The sequence below is a fragment of the Vigna umbellata genome, chromosome 2 (assembly GCF_029865625.1).
Source record: "Vigna umbellata cultivar VRB3 chromosome 2, Vumbellata_1.0, whole genome shotgun sequence".
Taxonomy (NCBI): Eukaryota; Viridiplantae; Streptophyta; class Magnoliopsida; order Fabales; family Fabaceae; genus Vigna; species Vigna umbellata.
Genome location: NC_142166.1, coordinates 43,785,433 through 43,812,091, shown reverse-complemented (window position 1 = coordinate 43,812,091; position 26,659 = coordinate 43,785,433). Strand labels below are relative to the sequence as shown.

General features: G+C 33.1%; 1 protein-coding gene across 4 annotated transcripts; it reads right to left on the bottom strand.

Annotated features, from left to right (window-relative positions):
- Window positions 1-2,450: 2,450 nt before the first annotated feature.
- LOC124846181 (ubiquitin carboxyl-terminal hydrolase 16-like) lies at window positions 2,451-12,783 on the bottom strand. 4 transcript variants are annotated; one of them, XM_088106961.1, is made up of 11 exons: window positions 12,134-12,780; window positions 10,137-11,532; window positions 9,941-10,029; window positions 9,620-9,705; window positions 9,343-9,505; window positions 9,122-9,242; window positions 7,016-7,173; window positions 5,681-5,765; window positions 5,384-5,596; window positions 3,589-3,650; window positions 2,451-3,443 (listed from the first exon to the last, which is right to left on the bottom strand). In XM_088106961.1, exons 1-11 carry the CDS (start codon window positions 12,409-12,411, stop codon window positions 2,699-2,701), a joined length of 3,396 nt encoding a protein of 1,131 aa, XP_087963087.1. In that variant the 5' UTR covers window positions 12,412-12,780; the 3' UTR covers window positions 2,451-2,698. The 4 variants fall into 4 exon arrangements, with proteins under 4 accessions (XP_087963087.1, XP_087963086.1, XP_087963085.1 ...); XM_088106960.1 differs by having other exon boundaries at window positions 10,113-11,532; window positions 12,134-12,779; XM_088106959.1 differs by having other exon boundaries at window positions 5,384-5,765; window positions 12,134-12,783.
- Window positions 12,784-26,659: the final 13,876 nt, after the last annotated feature.

The following is a 26,659-nucleotide window of genomic DNA, read 5'->3' as shown; positions in this document are numbered from 1 at the left end:
ACACATTCTACCATTTCTTTCCCACCCTCTTCTTTTATAATTCAAATATATACTTAAATACAAAAAATTAGACTCTTTTTCAGTAAGATTAAATATGTTTTTCATTTTTAGAGTATAATTTTAATATTAAAGATGTTTGATACAATAAAAAATAATTTAGTGAAGTAAATTAGAATATTAAAACTTTAAAAATAAAAACTACCATGTTTCAACCTACAAGCTTAATATCATTTAAATGAAAAGTGTAAAGTAAAAGAATATTATGGTTAAATAGTAAAATTTCAATGAAAATTATAAATGCAAAGAAAAGGAGATTGATTCTAACAAAATACAAAACAATAAATCATAAAGCTTTTATTTCTAAATCGGTAGAAAACGCGAACATCTTAAGTTTTCATTTCTTCCTAGTTGCATGGTTTATTTATATAACTTAACGCAGAACTTCGAATATGTGCATATAAATGCTCGTTTAACCATCGTAGTAGAGAAAAAAAAACATTTAACTAGAATGAATTTAAGTTCATTTCCTTATAAAACATTTTTTATTTCATTATATAGTATACATAATTGAGGATTAGCATGATATAAAGGATTAGAGGCACTAAATGCTCAAATAATAATGACATTAAAAAAATAAGAAATGATTGACACATAATGTATTCAATAATTTGTTAAGATATCACATCGGTGTCACGTCGATTTTCAAATTAGAAACCTCTCGATATCTTCATGCAAATTTCTTATTAAAATTGTCGTGTGAGAAAGAAAAATGATTAAGGAAAAGCACACACATTTCTTATCAAGTTTCTCACAACACTTTCTATTATTAGGGAAGAAACTGGAAGATAATGAAATGCTTCGAGAGATATTAAAGTAATATATAAGTATAAAAGTTTCTTATATTTAATGAAACGAAAATAAAAGAATACTCATTTAAAACGAAGGTAGAAATACCCGTTTATGGTCATAATAATCAAACACATTATTTGTAGAAATTTTGAATATTGACTTATTTCATTGTGTATGTGTTAATTTAAAAATCTCACTCAAAAAGGTAATTTATTTGGTGAGATAATTGAACTTTCAAGGATTTTTAAGATCACATGAGTATTGAAGACTGCTTACTAGGATAAAAGTATTTATTTTTTCTGGATCTAAAATTAGGAAGCTATGTTTATCATGCTTGTTTATATTTTTTAAAGACCAAGATTTCCCTTAAATAAGTTTTTTTACAATGATTTTGGTTAAATTTACCATTTTCGATTAATTGAAATAAAAACGATAATATTACCTTCTTAAATTATTTAATATGACAATGAATTCAATATTTTAATAAAAATATTATAGTATTATTTCAGTTTAGAAGATTTATGTGATATTATCATGTTTTTATCAACTAATTGAATTTGTCATTTCCTAATAAAAATCATGATTAACAGACACCATGGTTATTTATACTAATTTTCTATTATACATTTTTTTTCAATTTCATCCTTAATATCCGTTTTATGTTTTTTTAAATAATATTTTTTTTAAAAATTTAATCATTTTTTAAAGCAAAAACAACCTTTTATAATAAAAAAAATTACCTACAAAATAAATAAAAATTATCTACAACAAAATTATAAAATTTATTTATATTTAATTTCATAACTATAATAGTAGTAATCTTATTATTCTTTGTAATTATAGAAAATATGATAAAATAATTAAACTAAAAATACATAAAATAGCGCGAAAGTCATAAGAAGGGATTTTTCTTTTTGCACCCATTATTATTGACTGCACTCCGTACTAATAAAAAGAATATAAACTACTTTTGCCTCCGTTGTTGCTTCTGCTTCCCTCACTGCACCATCTCCGCTGCATCTTCATTTTCTACTCTAGAGGAAGAAGGAAACAAGAAAACTCGTTCTAGAAGAAAACTCATTCTGAAAAGTTCATTTTAATTCTGGGAAGTTAGTTCAGAAAAGCTCATTTTAAAAGATACTATATATGTTCTGAAAATCTTTTTCTAAAAGTTTTGTTCATTCTCATATATTTTAGTAAATTTGTTTTAGAAATTATGCTCTAAAAATTTTGTAAAACCTATTCTAGAAGATTTCCAAAACAAATAATCAAGAAGTCACTTTTACAAAGGTTAATGGTTATGTTAGAAATTATAGGGTATAGATATGGTGTTCAGGAAGAAAAGGTCCGTTAGAAGTGTGAAGAGTTATGGGGTTGACCCAATTGTTATGTTAACAGAGAAAAAGCAAATTCATGGCAGAGTGATTGAGTTGGTTTGGTTGCAGAGGGTTGAAGGGTTTAACTTAAAAATGTCATCCCTTTTTGCCTCTAAAAACATCCAAAAACAGAAAGTATAAAACTTGGTGAATTGTGAGTGATTTAGATTTGGGGATTTGCTGTATAAAACAGGTATAATACAATTATAAAAAAAAATGCAAGTATAACAAGACAAACAATATGTTACTTTCCTTTATTTAAAGTATCCCTATTTAAAATAACAGAATAGAGTCCAGTAAAGTTTTATAACAAAGTTGGAGGTATGCATATCTACAGCTGGTTAAGTTATTGGCAAAGTGATGTGGCTAATTTTCCTTTCTGAAAACGACGCCGCCTCAAAGTAGGTACATTATACATTGAGCATCCCCTCACTCATTATTTAGTGCTCCAAACTCCAGAGCTCCTGGTTTTACTAAATTTTAATCCGTTCTATACTTTTTCTACGTAATACACCACATTCTGTATCATTACAAAGGTTAGATCCTACTTTCACAAAAGAGTCAGTCTCCCTACTACTACTAATCTTGCTACTAATCCTACCACTACCTAACCCTCTATGCTGTGAAGTTGTGTTAGAATGCAAACAAGAAACACCCACCCCTCTCTTTTCAACATTCACTGCTCCATTTCTGTATGCATGATTGTCTTTCTCCACACTTGAACCTATGGAAATGCACAAACCAGCTGCAGCACGAGAAACTGAATCGTATCTGTCCATATCAGAGAGTGGGGAATGTCGACAGTTTAAGGGGGAAGATGAGGACGACGAGGACGTGTCAGAATCAGAATTCCTCCACACACTACTCCACCCATTTCCCGAATCACCAAAAAGATAATCTGTGAAGTCATCTGTACTGGCTGAATCACAGGTGCTATCAGTACTGCAAGAACCTTCATCAGAATTGCTGCTAATGAGGGATGAATTATCACTGGACGAGTCTTCCTCTAAAATCTTTTTCAGGTGGTGAAACTTTGAATAGAAAGACTCCAATGCAGGTGAGCCATCCGGAGAGATGGAACTGTTGACATGTTCAGGAACACCAGAATTTGTAGATATATATCTTGCTTGCGTTGCAAAAGTCTTTCCGCTGACTTTACATTTTGACTCCGAGGATAGTATTCTGTTCCTGATTAATCTTGGAGCCCTAGGCGAGCACCTACAACGCGATTCAGATAGTCAGAGAAGCCAACAAGAGAAAATGTAGTTAGAAGGATCATTGAAGCCACCCATCAATGTGTTAAACACTGAATGATTCGATGTCTCCCTCCCCTTGTCAGACTTGAGCAAAAAAGCTAAGTTACCTTGCATATAAAAGCATGTATGCTCCTACAGTCAAGACTCTCTCCAATTCAACAGCAGTCACCTGCAAGACATACATACAGCAGATTGTTAAACCAAGTAAAATACAAGTAAAAACCGCAACAAATGTTCTGTAAATTTCCTTCTATTTAGTAATACAACAGTGATTTGAGGACACATTCATCCACTGAACTTGACTTTTTTACTTTCATCCCAGAACAAAACGATTTTGGAACAAAATTGGCTTACAGAGCTTTCAATTCTGAACCTCTTGCACCACCTTTGTCATTCGTCTAACTTTGCCTGATATTCTTTCTTTCAGTTTAATTGTGCCAATAAGGTGGCTCACCAGAGGTAAAACAGTATAAAAGAGCGGCACTCACCAGAGGCACTTGCCAAAGACAAAAGAGACCAGACACAGTTGCCAGAGAAGACAGAGGCAACAGCAACATCAACATAAGAGAGGCAGAGAGAGGTTTGAGAAGAGACAAGAGAAACATGGGGATATCTCAGTTCATTGGGCTTTTTCTGGAATAGCCTCTGCCTCACAGCACTACTATGGCATCCACAACAGCTGGCTACACTTTATGAATTTGGGACAGCTGTGAGAATTGGACTATCTTGATAATCGATTATTTAGATTATAATCAGAATCAGTTTTGTTTGAAGTTTGGGAATTACACCTTTAAAAGAAAACAACTGGACTCCAAAGATGCAACAAAGTATATTACCTTTCAGAAGAAAAAAACCATTTTGGACTTTAAGTTGTGTTTGAAATCCCATTTCAACTATAAATATGTGCAAATTAATAATATATAAACAAACCTAAATCTTACTTTTTAAGCCAATTTTGTAAGGTTAAATTCTAAAATAACATCAAATCCCAACAAAGATTGTTAGGCCTATCGTGTCATCCATTGTTGAACCATCCATAAATATTTATTCACATTCAAGATGTTCAGTTTTCAGCACAAGGTGTATTAAAAATTCCTTATTAACTAGAGTTATAATTAAATTATAATTTATGCGTAAGTGCAAACCTCATCTTTCAAGTTGGTTTTGAAAGGTCAAGTTTTTTAAGATGTTGATTGTCCCAAACAAGATTTTTTTTAATAAACAGCTGAAATATATAGGTAGACCACTGAAATGGGGAAATTCAATGTTTCCCAAATACACTCTTAACCTCCCTACTACAGCAGCCCCTGTAGTAGCTAGGGGATGCTCTGCAGCTGTAGTGGCGCTATAGCCTCCTACTTAAATCTCTGACCTTTATCTATATTTGTAATTTGTAAAGCATTCTTGATAAATTTTGGTTCTACATTGTTCACTTCCCAGTGGACTTGAATCAATTAGCAATATAAATAACAGTATGTTGTGCTTAGAATATTAGAAAAATGAACTTAGTTAGTCCAACAGTTAGACTGTCAATTAGTGAGTTAAAGAACTCAAAGGATAATAGGGTATAACTAGGACGAAAAGGGAGAGTAGAAATCATATTCAGTTTTTAACTGTAGTTGGGAGGTAGAGTCCAGATCTCTCCGGCACCTGGAGGAATCTTTATTGACATCTCACCTCTGCTCTAGTATCTCTAGTCTTCAAATTAGGTCAAGATGCAGCAGATGTTTCTATCAAATGCATTCAATTCTTAATCCCATATTGTGACCCAGTTTTACCACATATTCAGTTTATCAAAAGGACCATGGACTACAAATTAAGAAAATCATATCTAGAAAAGTACATCTGAGAACCAAAAGTTGCTCTTAATATTGGGAACAAACGCAAAAGTAAGGGACTTACCACACTGTCATCAACCTTGAACCACCTGTTTTGTATATTCTTCACATAGCACACGTAATGACCCGAAAAGGCAGCATTCATGGTATCTAAGTGGACAACTACCCCATACAATCTGTATATGGGTGATTTATCACTAGTCCCACTCATGAAAGGCGCCAAGTTAAGTATTTCAGGAAATTGAATAGGTTTGTTGAGCTTCCCAAATTTCCCAGACTGCAATACGATGTAACAAATAAGGAAAATCTGCATATAGTGCAGGTAAAATAACATTGTCTTGGAATTGAATTCATGAAATACCTGAAATCTCTTTAATGCAACAGTAAGAACATTGGGTGCCTCTGAAACTGTCAGCTTCTTCTTGGCCTTCTCATAAGATTTACATCTTCAAATGGAAATAGTTTATTAACACAAGGAAAAGCATTTGAGTACAAGTACTCCAAACAAAATTCTAACAACTAAAATCGAAGATAAGGAAACATTTGCACAACATTAAAAGACCAAATAGGAGAGACGATAACATTTTTATGGATGCTATAAATCATAATTTTGTAAAAGGCTAGAGTCATAACTTGGCCACTATAAAATAAGTTTTACAAGGTTGATTTGACAGATTATCTTTCATGTCAATTATTATGGCACAGGCTTTGTAAACTTGTGACATTAGGACTGTGGAATGCTTTCTTCTATGTACAGCCAAGCCAAAATCAAAGAAAAATAATGCAGTAATTAGTGAATCCGTCAGAGAAAAGATTTGAACCAAAAATCACAAGCGTTAATTTTCAAATTCTAATTTAACTGAAGATCACTAAAAGGACTTGCCCACTGCTAATGGCCTAGGATCCATATAATATAGGCTCAATGAAGGTAGGCCATGTGCAAACCATTATAACAATTTCCATTTGGCACATGCCTAAACATTTTCCCTACTTATGCAACATCTGTTTTAATACCAAGGTGATTATTAAGAGGAAACAGACATAACTTACAAAACTTTACTCATAATGGCACATAAAAAGATGATAAAATTAAGAGGCGTTTTTATGGGTTGGGGCTGTTCTTCCCTTGACAGGAGAAGTCCCAGACTTAACTTCCCTTAACCAATTTAAGGGGCCTGATAGGATAAATGCATAAGCTACTTTTAAGATAGCGTAACTTATTTCATTTTTTCACCTGAAAGTGTTTATGATAAAAATCATCAAAACAGGCAGAACTTCACAGCAACAAATCTGTTAAGTTTCTTGGTGACAAGAAACCAAAACTCTCTTTCAGATTAAGAAAAATGCACACAAATGTTACACCAACTTTGTAAGATGATGTTTATATTACCCAACCTCAGACATGTTTTCCCCCTTAAGAGATAACCCACGGTAGGCGTTATAACCGCCTCCTAACTTCTAACATAACCCCTCTTAACCCTCTGTTAACTGTCTAACCCCCTCATAATTGACTCTTAACTTCTATCTGTCCTTTTTCCTAACATAAACCTTGAGAGTTCTATCAAAATCTACATAATCCTATTATGCTAACAGTTTAATTTTAAAATTTTGTATTTAATCTACACTAAAAAATCTGTAGTAACTTGACTCTCCCTATGAAGATAATGATCAAAAGGCACCCAAAAAATCAACCAACCTGACACAGTGGTACTTGTTTTCCCCATCCAGAGTCTCAGTGCTTGTAAATCGTTGAAGAGCCTCCACCAGGGTTGTTATATCCCCTTCTATCTCAACAGTCAGATCCATCATCCTTTCTTGACGCTCAGACTTCCCTCCACATTTCATGCATTTTATCTGTCAAATGAGGAGAATGTTCATTTGTTCCTTTTACTTCCAATCAGCAAATTATAATGACAATAATAATATCATTATCTATTTCATAAACATGTTCAGACTTCGCTCCACATTTCATGCATTTTATCTGCCAAATGAGGAGAATGCTCATTTATTCTTTTTACCTACAAAAAGCATATGTTACGATGACAACAATGATAAAATTATCTATTACATAAATGTTGTAATTTGAGATAATATCTTTAGAATCTTCCTAATTAGAGGAAATAGATATATAATCTTTTATTTTATTTTACTTTCCTAGTTTCCCTATTTTCCTTTTTAGGAGAATTAGATTATTACAAATAGAAACTATCGGAATGTATTTTTTATGATTAAGAATAATAAATCAGTCTTATTTTCCACATGGTATCAGAGCTTCTCTGATTCGCTTCCGTTGTCTTTGTTGTCAGCCGGCGGCCCCCTAAAAGTCTTTTCCTTAACATATGTTTTTAATGGGCTCTAATTGCCCTAGTCAAGTTCTGCTTAGAATTCTGGCCTTTCTCCAATATTACCAAATACATTTGTTTTTTTTATAACAGCTACACACAGTTGTGTTGTACTTCCAGTTAAAATCTGACCTAGCTATAAGCTATACTTCTAGTTAAAATCTGACCTAGCAATAAGCTATACTTCTAGTTAAAATCTGACCTAGCTATAAGCTATACTTCCAGATTTTAATCTGATCTAGCTATAAGCTATACTTCCAGATTTTATTCTGACCTAGCTATAAGCTATACTTCCAGGGTTCAATCTGACCTAGCTATAAGCTATACTTCCAGAGAGTTGAATCTGACCTAGCTATAAGCTATACTTCCAGAGTTCAATCTGACCTAGCCATAAGGGGTTTCAGATTTGTCCCCAAGTACGGATCGGTTCTCACCTGTTCTTTCACCTTCGCGTCATTGACATGTGTTCAATCGTGAGGGGAAGAAAAGTTTCAGCCGTTGTAGGGTGGTTAAGTCCTTATAGGTTTGTTGTTGTTAGCCGCTGCAGGGCAGTTCAGTTCTTGCAGGTTTGTTGCTATTCAGGACAGTAAAGTCCTTGAAGGCTCGTTGTTGTTAGGGCAATTAAGTCCCTAAAGGTTAGGACAGTGAAGTCCTTGCAGGTTGGTTGTTGTTAGGGCAGTTAAGTCCCTAAAGGTTAGGACAGTGAAGTCCTTGAAGGTTCGTTGTTGTTAGGGCAGTTAAGTCCCTAAAGGTTCGTTGTTGTTAGGGCAATTAAGTTCCTAAAGGTTCATTATTGTTCAGGGTGGTTAAGTCCCTACATGTTTGTGGTTGTTAGCCTTTGAAGGCCTCCCATATGTTACTCATGGAAATCATGTTCTTGAAGTTTTGTTATTGTTCGCCACTATTGATGGCAATCCAGTCCTTATAGTTTGTTGTTGTTTGCTACTGCAAGTCACCATCCATTTTTTATGGAAATTTCCCTCGTCCATTGTTGTCCAAGTTGAAGTTTCATGGTGCTAGTTCGCCCTCGTCCATTGCTGTCCAAGTTGAAGTTTCATGGTGCTAGTTCGTCCTTGTCCATTGCTGTCAAACTTGGTTTATTGACATTCTCTACAATTGAGTTTGACTATTTCAAGCTTGGTTCATACAATCTTGTATGATCCAGCTTGAAGGGAAGTGTTGTAATTTGAGATAATATCTTTAGAATCTTCCTAATTAGAGGAAATAGATATATAATCTTTTATTTTATTTTACTTTCCTAGTTTCCCTATTTTTCTTTTTAGGAGAATTAGATTATTACAAATAGAGAGTATCAGAATGTATTTTTTATGATTAAGAATAATAAATCAGTCTTATTTTCCACAATAAACATGCCAACACTGCATTACAGTTATGACAGGAGAAAAGGAAAAACATAAAGAAAATCGTGAATTACTTTTCTAGATAGAAATAAAAATTACCTTTGATCGAAGGTAACCACCAAATGTTAGACCCATTAAAGTAGTGTCCTCTTCTAAGGAGCCTGATGCATTAACCCCAGCTTCCATAAGGCAAACAGATTGCATTGTGTCAATAACATGCCTGTCAAGTGTCAAGTGTCAAGTGTGTCATCGTTCATTTAAAATGAAATACAAAACAATACTAAGGTTATTTTACATGGATTCAAAGGTGTATAAAATACCTAAGAAATTCATGTGCATCTTCTTCTCTCCCATTACTAAGCTGACTTCCAATATTCTGTAAATGAGAGATTATGCTCATAGGAGACACGGAAGATTTTGTGTCCTTTGACTTCAAAATCAATCTTTCAAATTCACAGGTGAAACACCATTTTTTATGTGCACCTAAAATTTGCATAGGAGATATTTAAGCTACAAAAATTGTTACAAATAACAACACAATATTCAATAAACAACGTAGGTGAGATTCCATAATGAAACCTCTGATAGTATACATACATGATTTAGAATGTAATCCTTGAAGCAAATAAGCAGTCAGAGGCGGTGTAAATGCCAAGCACTGAAGTATAGCATTAGCATAACAACTGCAAAGTTGAAAAGAAAAGCATGAATCTTTCACAAAGCATGGTGGAGGAGTAATTGATTACAACCTAACTATTCAAATCAATCATTTAATGATAATGTAAAATATGTGATCTTTATCAGCAAAGCAAGTAGATAATAATACACACCACAAAGCGATATTGCAATCCTAAAATCCACATATAAGATGGAACCAATTATATTTTTAATGTTTTATCTTAAATCATTTGAAATTACCTGTTTCCACAATTTATAAGGCCAAATGGGCATAACTCCACCTTGTTTGAGTTATAAAGCTTGACAAACATTTCATAAGAAAAAAAAACCTGCAACAACTTTAAATGTAAGGTAACAATATTTTAAAGCACAAAAATAATGCAAAAAGAAAAAAAATTTGTTATAGAAGAACCTTGTCATTGTGTCTTTCACCAACCTCACTCCCAACAGAGAATGGAAAGTGCTTTGACATATTTGATCCTCTAAACTGATCAACAACTTTCAAAACAGAAGTTTTTATACCACTTCCAGAATTTGCAGAACAGCTAGCAACATGAGAGGAAGTGACAAGCCGGGTGTCATATTCATCATCATTATTCCTGTGTTTTGTACTGGCATGAGAATTTTCTTTAGTTTCAGAAGCTAAATTAGAATCAGCATGGTTATGCTTCAGGCATCCAATCCCAGTGGACCTGACGGTGCTGTGGCGGTTTTCCACAACATGATTTGTTACCTTAGTGCCAGTTGCTTGCAAGTTATGGATGTTTAAAGCATCTGCACAAACTGAACCTTTGCCAACACAGGAGGATTGATGGGAGAAAGATGATAAAGGTGGTCTGGAGCTGTCTTTAGATTCCAAATGATCAGATTCAGAACCACTTAGAGTAACATAACTCCTAATATTGGAAGCTTTGCTGTTGGAGAATGAGAAATTCCTCTCCTTTGAAGAGTTCATGTTGTCATTCTCCGACCCAATACAATTTGGAAATGCATTATCAGATTCAGAACCCTTGGTCCTGGTATCTCGTACGTGTGCAGGAGGAATGGGACTGAATGAAAAGTGAAATGAAGATTCAGAAACAGTCCTTTTACCTGTTGATTCATCAGAATAAGATGTATGAGTATCATTCTTAGAATCATCTTTAATCCCATCAAGTGCTTTATCCCAGAATCCAGAAAACACTTCAGAAGGATCAATTGTTTTCCCCTTATAGACATTTGAACCTGAATTACCATTTGATCCAAACTTACTCTCTTCTTTACTAAAACCAGGTCCGATATGATTTAATTTATGCATTGTAGAAAAACCATCTATTGAATCAACCAAAGCAGCAAACTTAGGTGAAGAAGACATGGTTACCCCCTCACTATTGTCAGTAGTTTTGTCACCAATGTCAAGGGTGGAATCAACAAAAATATGTCCCTCCGATCTGTCATGCTCATTAGAAATGACACTCTCACAGACAGAGGAATCATCAGATGAATCACTGGAGCCTATGGAAGCTGAGAATCCAGAAAATGAATTACTGGACAATTCCGAATTAGAATCTGTTATATTCCCCTCTGCAAGGGACTCAAATCTGAGTTTTTCATCCTTCCGAGATGAAACTTTTGGAGAAAAGCAGCTATCAGAAATTGAAGGCTTTTCAAAAGATGATTTACATTCTGTTCTCTCACTTTCTGACTTCTCATCATATATTCCAGAGTAGCCTTGTTTTACCACCTTGCTGCCAAGATCACTTATTACATCATAACTCCGGTGGCTTGTGCTGGAAGGACTGCATTCTAACTTGTGACCTTGCCGCCAATGAACAGTTTGGCACTGAAAAGAACTGAAACACCACAAACCAAGCATACAATATTATAAATTGGAAGACTGTAAAATATGCAGACCCAAAACAATTAATTGGAACCACGGTAATACATAATGTCAGTCAGCTACATCATTCAACTAAGTGCATAAATGGGATCGTGACAACGGCATAATATTCTCCCAACTAAAAAAAATATCTAAAAAAAAAGTGTTCTTGGGAAAGGTTTCTACGTAAACATGTAAAAATACAATCTAAAGCACCTAGCAATTTTATTTCTCATGATCTCACTGTCGTTAACTATGTCCAAGAATGAGCTAAACTTGTACAAGAGCTCCTCTAGGATAGTACTTAACTAAAAGCAAGATATTTTGTGTATTTATCTTGGTGGCATGTAACAACAAGTAAACACAGATTTAACATAATGTAGAGTTTGTTTTAGAAACCACAAGAGACGGAATTCCAGAAAACGAGATCAAAAATAGTATTCCCAGTTTCCAACAATAATTAATAAAAGCACTGCTAACCAACTTGTTGGATTCTGAATAAATGAACTTCACAACCCATGCCACTTAAAAATAATACTCCTAATTAAACTATTCAACACAATTTCAAAACCCACCAGTAGCGAACCGATTTGCACTGAGCGCAGCGCGCGGTGGCGGGAAAATAGCACACGGCGCATTGATTGCTTGGAGTAGCAGTAACAGCCGTGCCGTATGCTTCTTTCTCGGCCCTGGCAGTTTCCTCCGCTGCCAAAACCAAAAGTCTCCTGATCTCCTCTTTCTTATCCTCCGAAATCTGCCATCTACGGCTAATTACGAGGCCGATCACCGGCACCACCAGACAAACCACCAAAAGGACCAGGCTCGAAAACCCTAGATCCCCGGTGACACGCATTTATCCTGCTCCCCACACACATCCAGCACCAATAACACACCCTAAGCAGCTACCACGAGGACCACACATAGATTGGTCCAACAGCTGCGCGGAAAACCCCGAGAAAGCCTCCACCAAATCCCAACGTCTGGACAGTGAGGAATACTCCGCAACCCGTGACGACGCAATTCACGAGGAAATTGGAGTCCGTGAGTTGGAAATGTATGTGGATCGTAGTCCCAAACAAAGTGGGTATAGCACTGGAAATTGAAAACGGAGCCAAACTCAGTTTGGTGGTAGTTTTGTTGTTTTGTTAGGTTGGGATGAGGAAAAAGTTTGCAGGAAGAAGGAAGAAAGAGACGAGAGAAAACGCGGTAAATGTAAATAAAGATGGTTTCCTTTAATTTAATTTAGTTTAATTAATTAATTATTGATACCGATAGTTTGTCGAGGGAAAGGAATTTGGTCGTTGGAAAGCGTGAATTCTCTGCGTTGGTTCGCTGAATTCGTCGTCATCTCAAATACTATTCCTTGGTTCGGTTCTCGAATCTCGAAACGGGTCGGGTTTGGGTTGGTGTAATAGATGCATGGCACGTGAATGTGGGGGCTTCGATTGATGGTTGTGGTTTGAGATTGGAGCACGAGACGGTGCGGGTGGGCCCAGATGATGGTCGTAAAAATGACTTCATTCTAATTCTTACTTTTGGTGGAAGAGATTCCACGGAATTAACCATTTCGCAAGTAATTATCAGCGTAGGTGTGGGTCGGTGCTACTGCCCAAACATGCCTTTTCATTGTAAGCAAAGGATACTTGACTTTATTCATAAGAAATTTTACAATTTATAAAACCTTAAACCATCAACTCATCACTCAAAACTGTCTCTTCTATTTTCATTAAAAATGTAGTATTTGTAATGGATTTAAATGTTCAATATTTTTTCATCGCTGTTTTTTGACTTTGAATTGTCTATTTTGCAGGTTTGAAATTGTAAAAAGTATATTGTCTAACTTTGAATTTAATTCCCTCATAGATATCAAGAAAATTGATTGAATAAGATGCACGAACTATTGTAAAGACCCACTCGATGTAGTAACCAATAATGTTTTTTATTACACATTGACATGTATCATAATGGAAAGGTAAATGGTAATGAACATTGATGATATATCAATTAAAAAATTATTGGTATTGATATTATTATTATTATTATATTTTTTATATGATTTGGATGCATTCTGAATGTATTTTAATAGATATTTTAATTATTAATTTCGTAAATAATGTCTTTAAAGACATTACTTAGTAGAATAAAAACTAATAATTGTAGAGGTTTTCCAACATGTTAATTATGTAGCGTCATTATGCATGCCTTTCCAACTTTTAGGTTCCCTGACAAAGAGAACTTAACAGGGAAATGCTAATTAATTAGTAATTAGGCAGAAAAGTAATTCAAGTTGTTACCATATTTATTGGTTGTATTTAACAAGTAGTGTTGTATGGGTATAAATAAATAAATAAATTTTAGAGAGTAAATTCTGACTTTTTTTTTCTTTTGGTATAGAATTGAGATTCTTTAAATAAGATTTTAAATTCAAAATTTATAAATTAGATTATATAAATTCTATTCAAATTTTATAAATTTTTAAATTAGATTTTATAATTTCTTTTTATTTAGTTTTTCTGCCTTTTGGACTTGAAATAGACAAATCAGTACAGTAAAGTGCAATCAAACATCTTTTTGACGGTCTAGTACAGTCAAATAGTTAGAAAATGATAAAAGCAGGTTTAAATATTTGACTTTTTCTTTTCTTTTTATAATGTTGATCTGATTTACACATAAACAACATTAAACACCTATAACTATCATGTTTTAAAAGTAAATATTAATTTTAATAACTATGTTAGTTTTAATTAAAAAACATATTTAACATTTGTGACGTGGCTCTTGGTCTTTTAAATTCTTTTAATTGTATCAAAAATATTTAAAATATATATATTAATTTTTCACGCTCATTATTTAATGAAGGGTTAAATATGTTTTTAGTCCTTAAGTATAAGACGATTTTGTTTTTAGTTCTTACTCAGAACTTTGATGGTTTTTAGTCTTTATTGTTTTGAAACTTTGACTATTAGTCCTTAAAATTGGACGGTGTTAAGTTTTAGTGGATGTGGCAAACAGCGATGTCACGTGATCACTGATTTGCTCTCTTCCCTCTCTGCCACGTTGGATGTTTAAGTGTTAAACTAAGATTAAGTCAGTTAATTACGTTGTTGATTGAAATCAGATATAGGGTTCACAATTTGTCAAAGTAAATTTTTGAATTGGGGGAAAAAGTAGTTTTACTGGAAGCATTGTAGTCGAAACCTTTCACAGGAAGCATTGTATCTTGGTGGTCCTTGCGGTGGTGGTTGCGGTGGTCGTGAAAGACAAGCGTAAAGACAAGCGTAAAGGTAAGCTAAGCTATTGTTTTCTGTTTCGGTTATGGTTGTTCCAATTTGTGCGTAAAGCGTTGATGTGTGAATGTAGGTCTAGAAATGGTTTTCGACATTTGTTTGCATCACATGGGGAAGTTTGTTAGTAATAAGGGGCTACAGTATGTTGGAGGAGACATACACGTGATCAAAGGACTTGATCCGGATCATTGGTCGTATTTTGAAGCAGTTGGAATAGTTAAAGAATTTAAGTATGATGCAGACTTCAAACTTTGGTGGAAGGGGTCCAAACAAAGGCTGATGAATAATGTGAGATTATTGAGTGATGACAGTGAAGCACTGTACTTGGCTAATTATGCAGAGGAGAATAAGGAAGAGGTAGAAATCTATGTTCAACATGTTCCTAGTTAGGCAGTGGAAGTTCACTTTCTTAGTTGTGGTGAAGTGGCTGAGGAAGTGGAAGATGGTGATGTTGAAAAAGGAAACATAGACATGGAGGAAGTGGTTTCCAAAGTGGATGAGATTGTACAAGAGGGTGGAATGGGTCTAGAAGAGGGTGAGGATGACTGTGATGGTGGTCATGAACAGCAAGAGGAAGAAGAGTGTGATGGTGATGAGGAAGAAGAGTGTAATGGTGGTGAGGAACAGCAAGAGGTTGAAATGGGTGAGGAAGAAGAAGAGTTTGGTGGTGGTCATGAACAGCAAGAGGTTGAAATGGGTGAGGAAGAAGAGTGTGATGGTGGTGACGAACAACAAGAGGTTGTAATGGGTGAGGAAGAAGAAGAGTGTGATGGTGATGATGAACATGAAGAGGTTCAAATGGGTCAGGAAGAAGAAGAGTTTGTTGGTGGTGATGAATATGATTATCTTCGGGAAGAAGAGGAAGGGGGTAATGTTGTTAGGGGGAAGTAGAAACTTCAGCTGAAGAATGTATGGATGACAGTGAAGAAGACAGAATGGCTAATGAAGATGATGGGTTTGATGTTCAGAATGATAGGGTGGACCAATTTCGGAGAAACATTAATCCAGTTTTGGATAGGTGGAATAGAATGAAAAAGAAGAATAAATGTGTGACTAGAAGAGGCAATGTTGGGGAAGGTTCATTTATACTGAATGAAGAAGTTGGAGATCATGAGATGAATGAAGAATACAATAGTGATGAATTGGATTCAAATGTAGATAGTGATGAGGATGTGAGGTTTTCAAAGGGGAAATTTAAAAAGTATAGAAAAGATGATATGAACAAGAACTTCAGATTTGAATTGGGGATGGAGTTCTGTTCTTTAAAGGAATTTAAAAATGCACTATTGGAGCATAGTGTATTAAATGGAAAAGAGGTTAAGTTTGTGAAGAATGACCTCAACAGAGTAAGTGTAGTTTGTAAAAACAAATGTGGTTTTCTGATTAAGGCTAGCAAGGTAGGAGGCAAGCAAACATTTAGGGTGAAAACCTTGGTTGGACGACACAGTTGTGGAAGGGTCTTTGGAAACAAAAGTGCTAATGTGAACTGGATTGCACAAGTATTAGTAGATAGGTTTGTAAATGTGGCTAACATGACAGTGAACCAAATAATTGATGACATTAAGAAGTCATTCAGTGTTGGAATAACTGCTTGGAAAGCTGGAAAGGCCAAGCAAATTGCCTTGGATTCTTTGGTTGGTGATGGAGAGCGACAATACGGTCGTCTATATGATTATGTGGGTGAATTGCTAAGAGTGAAGGCTGGAATATTTAAAATTAAAGTCAATCAACCCCAACCAAGTTTGCCTCCAAGATTTGGCTCATTCTATATGTGTTTAGAGGGTTGTAAGCAAGGCTTCTTATGAAGTTGCAGGCCCTTCATAGGGGTAGATGGTTGTCATCTGAAGACAACATATGGGGGTCAGCTGTTGGTGGCAGTGGGCAGAGACCCGAATGACCAATATTTCCCACTAGCTTTTGCTGTGGTTGAAAATGAATGCAAAGAGAGTTGGAGATGGTTTTTGACACTACTACTGGATGATATTGGAGGCATTGATTGTCAACGTTGGGTTTTCATCTCTGATCAACAAAAGGTATCTTCATTTTAATATTTCCCTGTTTTTATTTCGTAGCAATTGGAATATTTACTATTGAGTAGGACCTTTTCTGATTTCCAGGGACTAATGACAAACTTTTGTGATTTGCAGGGCCTAATGACAGTTTTTGATGAGATCTTGGAAGGAGTGGAACATAGATTGTGCTTAAGGCACTTGTATAACAATTACAAGAAGAAGTTTGGTGGAGGAGTGCTTATTAGAGATCTTATGATGGGAGCTGCGAAGGCCACATTTAAACAGGATTGGGAAAAGAAAATGGGTGAGTTGTCCAATGTTAACATTGATGCTTACAATTGGTTGCTATCTATTCCAACTAATCGTTGGTGTAAACATGCATTTAGTAGTTATCCTAGATGCGATGTCTTGTTAAATAATTTGTCTGAGTCATTTAATAGAACAATTTTACTAGCTAGAGACAAACCTATCATAACTATGATGGAATTGATTAGAACTTACATTATGAGGAGGTTTGCAACACTTAGAGAAAAAGCAAAGACATATACAGGAGTTGTGAATCTGGTTTCCTACTGCCTCCAATTTATAAAACACCCCTTGGGAGGCCTAAAAAACTAAGAAGAAGGGAGGCTGATGAATATGTGACTCATACAAAATTGTCAAAGAAAAATCTTGTTATGAAGTGTAGCAGCTGCAATGAATTTGGTCATAATGTAAGAACATGTAAAAGGGGAAACAAAAAGGTACAAAATCAATGTTTTACAACTTCACTTATTTACACATTCAAACTTATTTACAATATGACAATTGCAATGTTGCTTACTTCCATTTACAGAACACAAGGGCCACTTCCAGTGCAGGAGGATTTGGCAGCACAAGGGCCACTTCCAGTGCAGGAGGTTCTCAACCACAACCAGCTCCATCAACGTCACAAGGAGGAGCAACATCAATAAGGGGAAGAACAAGTGGCAGTGGAGCAGGAGTTGCATCAAGTCACCAAGGAGGAGGAACATCAAAACGGGGAAGAAGAAGTGGTAGTGGAGCAGGACCTGCATCAAGGCACCAGGGTGGAAGAAGAACATCCTCACGACTAGCTGCACAACATCTAGGGTCCCAAGCTAGTACCAATTGAAGATTTAGTGTAGCCAACCCTTTATTTTAATGAATTTTGTAAGTCATAGTGACCCACTCAGGGAACAATTGTAGTAGTGGGTAAAGTGGTTGTTGTGGTTGCTTTTAATATTTTTTGTAGTGGAAAGGGACCACTAAACTTATCTTATTTAATAGTATGGGACCACTTCATTTACAGAAAGGGACCACTAAACTTCGTGTTGTATTCCATCTTTGCATAATGCCAAGTTAACTTTATTTATTCCAAGTCCACATTTACAGATACTCTGCTTGTACTTTCGTATGCTGTGAACTCTTTTCTTTATTAACATAAATCAATATACCAGTAACAGTGAAATGTTAAAGGGAAAACAAACAACAACCAGAATTTCCAGACAAACCTCATTCTATTCAACCATAATTCTTAATTACAATTCATCTTCAACAAAAACATAATACAAAAGAAAATTGTTAACGCCCATGACAAGACAAACAACAACAACATCATTTTTCCAACTTTCTTCTCTTCTTCTAATTTCCTTTTCAACTTGTCGTTCTTCTTCCTTAGATCCAATACAAGTTTTTCATTTTCCAAACACATTTGAAGTTCTTCACGTTTTCTTTCAAAGCTTCCTTCAATTTCAGAAACTCCTTCATCATGCCATTCAAAGTAATTACAACTTGAATTACTCTGCAATCAAAACAACACAAGATTAATTCAAAATTCAGCAAATGAAATGAAAGATTTAATCACTTACTGCCCAATTTCTACATCTATAAAACAATCTTTCTTTGTTCTTCACAGTAGTTGCCTTCAAAACCAATAATGTTTCACCACAACCACACAATTTAGAAGGTAACCGTGAAGATGATCCACAGCTTTGCGACTTAGACGAACCAATTGACCTTTGCGTCCAACCATTTCCTCCACTCTCATCTTTCATTTCACTACAAGAAAGCAATCCCTTCATCAGCTTTCCTGCCTACAAAAACCCTATATCCCAAATCCTCATATTGACACGAAGAACAGAAGAAGACCAAAACCAAAACATATGAACTTACGTCCTCAAGAACACCAACTCCAACCTTCAGATGTACCCAAGTTCTTTGCCCCCAGCTGCAGCCACGAAGAAGAACCCAACTTCTTCAAATCTCATTTATAAAAGATCATGAAGTGCTCTTGACTTAATCTCAGTTCAACACTTAAACATCCAACGTGGCAGAGAGTGAAGAGAGCAGATCAGTGATCACGTGGCATCGCCGTTTGCCACATCCACTAAAACTTAACACCGTCCAATTTTAAGGACTAATAGTTAGAGTTTCAAAACAATAAGGACTAAAAACCATCAAAGTTCTGAGTAGGGACTAAAAACAAAATCGTCTGATACTTCAGAGACTAAAAACATATTTAACCCTTTAATGAAATTCAAGTTGGTTTCATATAAGTGCTCATTGTAATAAATGTTGATTGAAAACATAAATAAAATTAATTTTTGTGATATATGGGTGACTATTGTTTAAGTGTTATGTAAGTTTTCAAGATATAACAAAAAAAAAAATAAGTAATGCAGGAAAACTAATAATTACCAAGTAAGGTATAATAAGAATAAAGAATTCAGGATAAAAGAATATAGGAAAAAAGAAAAGAATGATTGAATATGTGATTTGAAGAGAGGAAAGATACTTATTTATAGATGGAGATACTTGACATAGAGAGTGGAGAAAAATAAAGCCAACATCTATTATATGTGAATTGTAAAAAATGAGGGACATGTCGTGAATAAGTTACATATATTTTGTCAGTACTTTGTTTTCATAACACTCTTACTTACACTTTTTCTAGGTTAATTGTTGAAATATTGTTAATAACAAGTTTTATTGATTTTTTTTATTTTCAAATGAATTTTTTAAGGTTTGTAGTTAACGATCATGTTGATTTAATAATATATTTGATTTTTGTTAGATATGAACTTTCAATTATGACTAAGACATTTTGTGTAAGAGCCTCAAAATGTAAGGCTATTGGGCCCTACAGCCTGATCCAAGAAGCTAAGGGCACTAGGACCTCAGAAGAGGCCTCATTTTTCCAGCTCTGAGTTCATTTTTCCAGCTCTGATTTCATTTTTCCAGTTCCCCTTTCTCTCTCTAAATTCATCTCTATTTTCTCCTTCTTGCTCTACCTTCTCTCTACCCTTGCACTCATTTGAACTGTTGAAATTTCAAATAGCTGGTGTTCTTTCGCTCACGGAGTTGAGAGCTTCCCTTCTATCCGATCAGATTTCTATTTGGACGGGTAAGTCAGTTTCTCCACTTTTTCTTGAACTTAGGGCATGCAACTTTACTGGTTGCATGGTGCTCCTTTTGATTCTCTGTCTATTCTAGCTCTAAGAGTTGTTTCCATCATCATTTAGGTGGTTGTAGGGCACTGTTTGGGTTTTCTCTATGAAGGCACGGTTAGGGCACTCTAGTTGACTATACTGCTCAACTTCAAGGTAAGGGGAGCTAATTATTTTTGTATGAATTTATTTTATAAAAATATATGCATATGAATGTTGAACTGGTGTGCTCTTGTGAAACTGTTTTATGACTTTTATTGTATTGGGTGTTATAAATGAAACTGTGAAATTGTGCATGTTGTGATGTGATGAATTTAATCTGTTTTGAATGAGTTTGTTGGCTGAAATTGATCTTGTTGGAAGGTCTGGAGTAAGGGTTCTATAATAGCATGTATATGGGTATTAAATAGATGTACAGGTACTATTTGAGGTTGCTGTGAGAGGAAGTGAAAATATTAAAATTAGGCATTTCAGATTTAGAGCATAAGAGAACAGGGTAGATAATTTAAATAAATTAATTGTTAATTGTTGAGAGCCTTTCTTTGTTGGTAGGATAGAGAAACCTTAAAAACCTGAGTTGGCATATCCCTGATCATAGAGCAGCTCTGGCCTGGTCCAGTCAGTTGTGACTAGTCATATGTGCTAGCGTCGAAGGTGAGTTTGATGCGTTCAGACATCTGGGTCCTCTCCGGTGACCAATTGGGGTAAAGAAAGATCTCTACTAGGATGAAAATAAAATAAAACAAGTTGATTATAGATGCATAAAGTTATCATGTGTTAATTTCTAGTAAATTATAATTTTAGGGAATCAGTCACTATGTGTTTGGAATTTAAAGTAAGGATCCATATATAAGTATGTATATATATATATATATATATATATATATATATATATATATATATATATATATATATTGTTGAGGTTGTGTATATGTTGATTGTGGCAGAAAGTATATGATTACAAAGTGATGAAAGTATGATCCAAGTTGTAAATCAAGTTCCATCTGTGTAGGATCTCTTGGTGAGATCCTTAGTGTAGAATGATTGCATGGTAGCTCAGTCTTAGGGGTTTTCCTGACGCTCCAATGGTCTTTCATTCTCAAGTAGAGAGGATTGATCCATGTGGTGAGGAGTAGCAGGAGGTCCTAGTCTTGGAGGCTTCCAGTATGCTCCAGGGCGCGGAACGGATTAACCTCGTGAGTGTGGTAGGGTGGAACCCATTGGCAAATGCTTTGCAAAGTAGTAAAGGCCACCACGAGTGCATAACCCGCCATAGCTCGACAATCATTCTGGTCCGGACGAGTCGGTCTATAAAACAATGAGTCTTGTGATGTCAATGTATCATGTTTAAGTGGCTTTTACATGTTGTGTGTGATTAAATAACATGATTTTTATATCTAGCTCACCCTTGCTTGTTTTTATTGGTTGTGTATGTTTCTTCTTGCGATGATCATCCATTTGGATGGGAGCAGATGACGAGGAGGTTTCATTGGAGACGGCTTTGGATGTTGAGGACAATGCTGCCGCCTAGTCTCCGGTGGTGTTATTAGTTATTCCTGAAATTTAGGATATCGTTTTTCCTTCCAGCTTATATTTAGATCTCTTTGGAGTTTAAGTTTAAATTTTGAAGTTATTTTGAGGATGACTGTAATCTTATTTATTCTCAACTGCTTTCCTATATTACGCATGATGACGTCCTTATTATATATATGTTTTCTATATAATTGGGATGTCACATTTTGACTCAAGTTAAGTAAGAGGATTGCTAAGTCCTATTAGACAAAAAAAAAAAAAAGGGAAAAAAATTTGTAGAATTTTTTCCTGTGTAATCTCAATAAAGCTACATGATGAAAGATCTATAATTTTTTTTTTAAATATCGTGATAATTTTGTGAAAGAACTATAATTTTCTTATCATCGTACCAATTTGAATTTCTAAAACCAACAACTTTGTCCTTGAATTAGATGTGATAATATATTAAAAAAAAAATTTACATGTGTTGAGATTTTTGTACTTACATGTTTTATTAATTTTTCTTAAACATTTTAACTAAGTCTGTAACATATGAAATATTTAGTTTATTGATATAGGGATGCCACATTCTACAAATTGTTTAAAGGTTGTAAGTTAACATACTCTTATTTCACATGTTTTACCAGATGAATTTCAAAATTTGTTAGTTTTAAGTGTATTGTAGTTATGTAAGTCAAATCTATTTAATATACCACATGTATAATATATATATATATATATATATATATATATATATATATATATATATATATATATATATATATATTACCAAGAAACAATCCTTTATCAATATGTAAAATTTTCAAAACCAAAAAAGTATAAGTACTTATTTTCATCCCAATTTTTTTTTTTCATTTACCTTTCAAAATTTGCATTCAATTACTTATTTTCTCTCATTGTTAACAAATTATCCATATGTACACATACCAAGAAAGTTATTATATTTATTACTTCTTTGATATACATTGCACCTCATTAGTACATTTTACAAATCCATTTTTAATAAAAGAGCGAATTGGTCATTCTATATCACACTCACAATGCTTGTTTTAACTCACAAAGAATCTTTCTTAATTTGCACACCTTCACCTTTTGACTTTGCATCATCATCTATTCTTGGTATCTTTATTTGTTTTCCCCATTGTTTTTTTATCATTACCTTAAACTTTATAAACACATTCAACAACATTATTCATGCATTTTTCTACTATACTTATCCAATAAAACAAAATGTTTGTTTCCTTTAAGTGTTGTAACATTCACTACCACACACATTAAAGTTTGCCTATTCAAATGGATAATAAAAAAAAATCTGAATTGAACTTTTGAATTGAAGGATCTTATAAATATTTGAATTAAATATACATTTTGTAGTTTTTGACAAGCATTTGTATTTGGGATATCAATCTTAAAAGTTCCTCCATATACAAATTTTCGAAATTAATTGAGATTAAATGACATCAAATTTTCATGTTCTAACCTCATCGAGTAATCCTTTTCTAAAAATTAATCCAAACTTAAAAGATTGTTATTCATATTTGAAACATAAAGAATATTATGAATACAAATTTTCTAAGTTATTTTCTCTAACCCTTATGCAAAAATAAAGATATCATCTATAAAAATTTCACCTTACCAATTGATACTTTAAACTATTTTAACGAATCAATCTCTTATTTTAATCACTAAGTTTGAGCATCTTGAAACAAGATATAAAAACTGACATTTGATTTATTAATTGGTGTTGCAATCATGAGTAGTAACTTTATTTGAAAACACTTTCCATCTTAAGTAAACTCAACTTCTCCATCAATATTTTTGGAACCTTTATTGTATATATCAACACTCATATGCAAAATAACCATAACTGTTGCATGCAAAATATTTTTTTTCTTTGGTCAAATTTTCCTTCTCACCTCTTCCACCTTTTGTCCCTCTTATAAAGTTGTTGTCTTCAAAATTCTGATTGGAATTATTCATTTTCTAATCATAATTTTAAATTAATTTGTATGATTTACCTTTGCTATAATCCTTCATGTTTCTCACGTTATTATTTTTACCTTTATTCAATTCATAAGCTTTAAGAACTTGAGCAATTTTATTTGTCACCAACTCTTGATCTCAAGTATAGATTGGGACTTTTTTATCAGGTTTGAAATTCTTAATATTCATTTTATACAAATTCTTTGATTTCTCAATTATCACAGTATGTCAAATTCTCGTGATAGAGATCAAAGGACTTTCTCCACAATTTTTACAACTTTCACCACTTTTAACTTCACTTAATTGATAAGCAACTATATTTTTTATGAAGTATATTCTACATATTCATTGTTCTCCATATGTGTAATAGTTCAAAAATATACTGCATCCCTTTATAGTTGTTCTTCATGATTTCACATGACATAAATCTTTTTAATGTTTGCATCATCATCGATCTCATGAATGAAAAACAAGCTTTATATAGTATTTATAAGATTTAATTTTCTATAAAATTTGAACTTTCTCCCAACTCTACTGTTTTGTTTTTTATAATTTGAATGTCTATTTATAGTTAAATATATTCATTTGAGTTTATCTTCTCAAGTTTTCTATCAATATGTATAAGAGAGATAGGGGGCACTTCCTCCAAGATTAATAATAAATCATAACTCAATACGAATTTTGTTTAGACAAAAAAATCTCTTACACAAGGTTTACCACAGAAATAAATAAATGAATAAAAACAGAAATATATATATATATATATATATATATATATATATATATATATATATATATATATGAAATTTTTGTTGTTGTCTTTTTATCTTACATCATAGGAACATCTTAATAATGGATTTTATAATTTAAATTATTCTTCTCATACACAACCTTGAAACCTATAAAAAAAGTAAACCTTTACGTGCGAGAATAAATAATTACACTTTCCATTTAAAAACTCATAATCCTTTATTATAAAATAAAATAAAATAAACACTCGACTTGTTTCGATACAATAGAGATATTTTGTTGAATTACTTCCTCAAGTTTGTTCGTTGGTTATTGAACAATCATGTTCTAAAAGGAATTCAGACACTTCAGAGTGTAGCATCCGAAAGCAATAAAGTGGCTTTAGTTATATATTTTAAGTAAATTTTAGTGAAAAACTACAGTCAGTTTAATTGAAAACCAGATGTAAATCTTGTGGTTAAGAATAACCATATATAAATCTTTGGTAAATTCTAAACCATAATCTAATTATTTTGTAATTATTAATTGTTTATATCATCAGTTTTTGTTGACTTGTATTGATTAAGAAACTTGATTATTTGATTAATTGTCAGTTGACAAATTTGTTAATTGAACAAATGGACTTAACAATGATTCTTATTATATACTGTTGTAATTCGATTATGTTGGTCTTTCATCATATTTCGTTACATAAAAGACACAGTATAACACTGTATTATCACACGTAGGATTGCATTAGAATTTGAGTTGAGGTTAAACATGCACTTTGTATCCAATAAAAAATCTTAAAGGTATTTTTCGTATAGAGGATTTTAAAATTTAAGAATTCTTTCTTTTAGAAGAAATGTCGTTTCAAACTTAAATTTCAAATTTCACTTTATATATATATATATAATAAAACAAATTTTTAAAGTCTTACATAAATTACACATAAAATTAATTTATAATATATAAATAAATACAAATTTTATTTTATAAATTAATTTTGTGATATTGAATTAAATTTAAAATTTATTTTTTTAATATAATATAAAGTGATTAGTTAAAGTATATTCTATAACATTTGTGATTTATTGGATTTATATTTGTGATTTATTGGATTTATTGTTTCATTTCTTATATATAAAATTAATGTACAAGAAGTAAATCAACGAAAACATCATTTAAATTAATTTTGTAAAATTGAATTAAGTTTATTTTTAAACAAACAAATTGTAAATTAAAATTTTTTATTTATTATGTTACTATTCATGAATAGGGGCTATCATGAACTGTAAAAATCTGGGAGTAGTTTATAGATTTATAAAATAATAAATATAAAATTAGGTTAATCAGATTAAATTCAGAAAGACAGTGTCCTTAACTTTATATTCAACGTCGTTGTGTGTTTGTTGGCCTATATATTTAAATTTTTCTCCCACATGTGATTTCTGTAATATATTACACTGTGTTTCTGCACTTTTGTTTTTAGTTGCAGCCATCAATGGACTAATCACCTAATCTCAACTAGCATCCTGCTTCTATTCTCTGTCCTTTTATCATTCGCTTTATCATTATTTCTTTCATTTGTCACGTGTGCATTAAACTTACCATCCGTAACATGTTTTTTACATTGGTATGGCCTTGTTACTTTTCAACATTTGTCATTTATTTCTATCTAGATTTATGTGAGAAAGACAATTATATATGATATATGGTATGTAATCTAATCCGAATGGTAAGTTAGGTAATAAATAACACTAATAATAGACCTGATTTGTTAACTGAACGCTATAGATTCAAGGTGGTTTAAGTATGTTCTTTAAATTAATGATTAAGTCGGTGAAATGAGCTTGTGAGTATTGGGTTAGAGTGAATATTAATATTGTTGGACCAATATCAATTAAGGTCTACAAAATATTTGTTATTAAGCCAGCGTCAATTTAAGGTCCATTAAATACCTATAAATATAAGGATAAACTACAAAGATAAGATTAACTTAATTGAGTTCATATATTTAAGTGTGTTCATATACTTAATTGTGAATTAAGTTCATATATAAAAATCTAACTTGAGAATATGAGTATCTTTAACACTTTGTTCACTTGAAT

What these genes read in the sequence shown, in the direction of transcription:
- LOC124846181 (XM_088106958.1), bottom strand. Translation starts at nt 12,411, where the DNA reads ATGCGTGTCACCGGGGATCTAGGGTTTTCGAGCCTGGTCCTTTTGGTG. An exon ending in CTTATAAATTGTGGAAACAG is followed by an intron (nt 9,706 to 9,940) that starts GTAATTTCAAAT and finishes TCAACTTTGCAG; the next exon opens with TTGTTATGCTAATGCTATAC. An exon ending in AACAAGTACCACTGTGTCAG is followed by an intron (nt 5,766 to 7,015) that starts GTTGGTTGATTT and finishes TTCCATTTGAAG; the next exon opens with ATGTAAATCTTATGAGAAGG.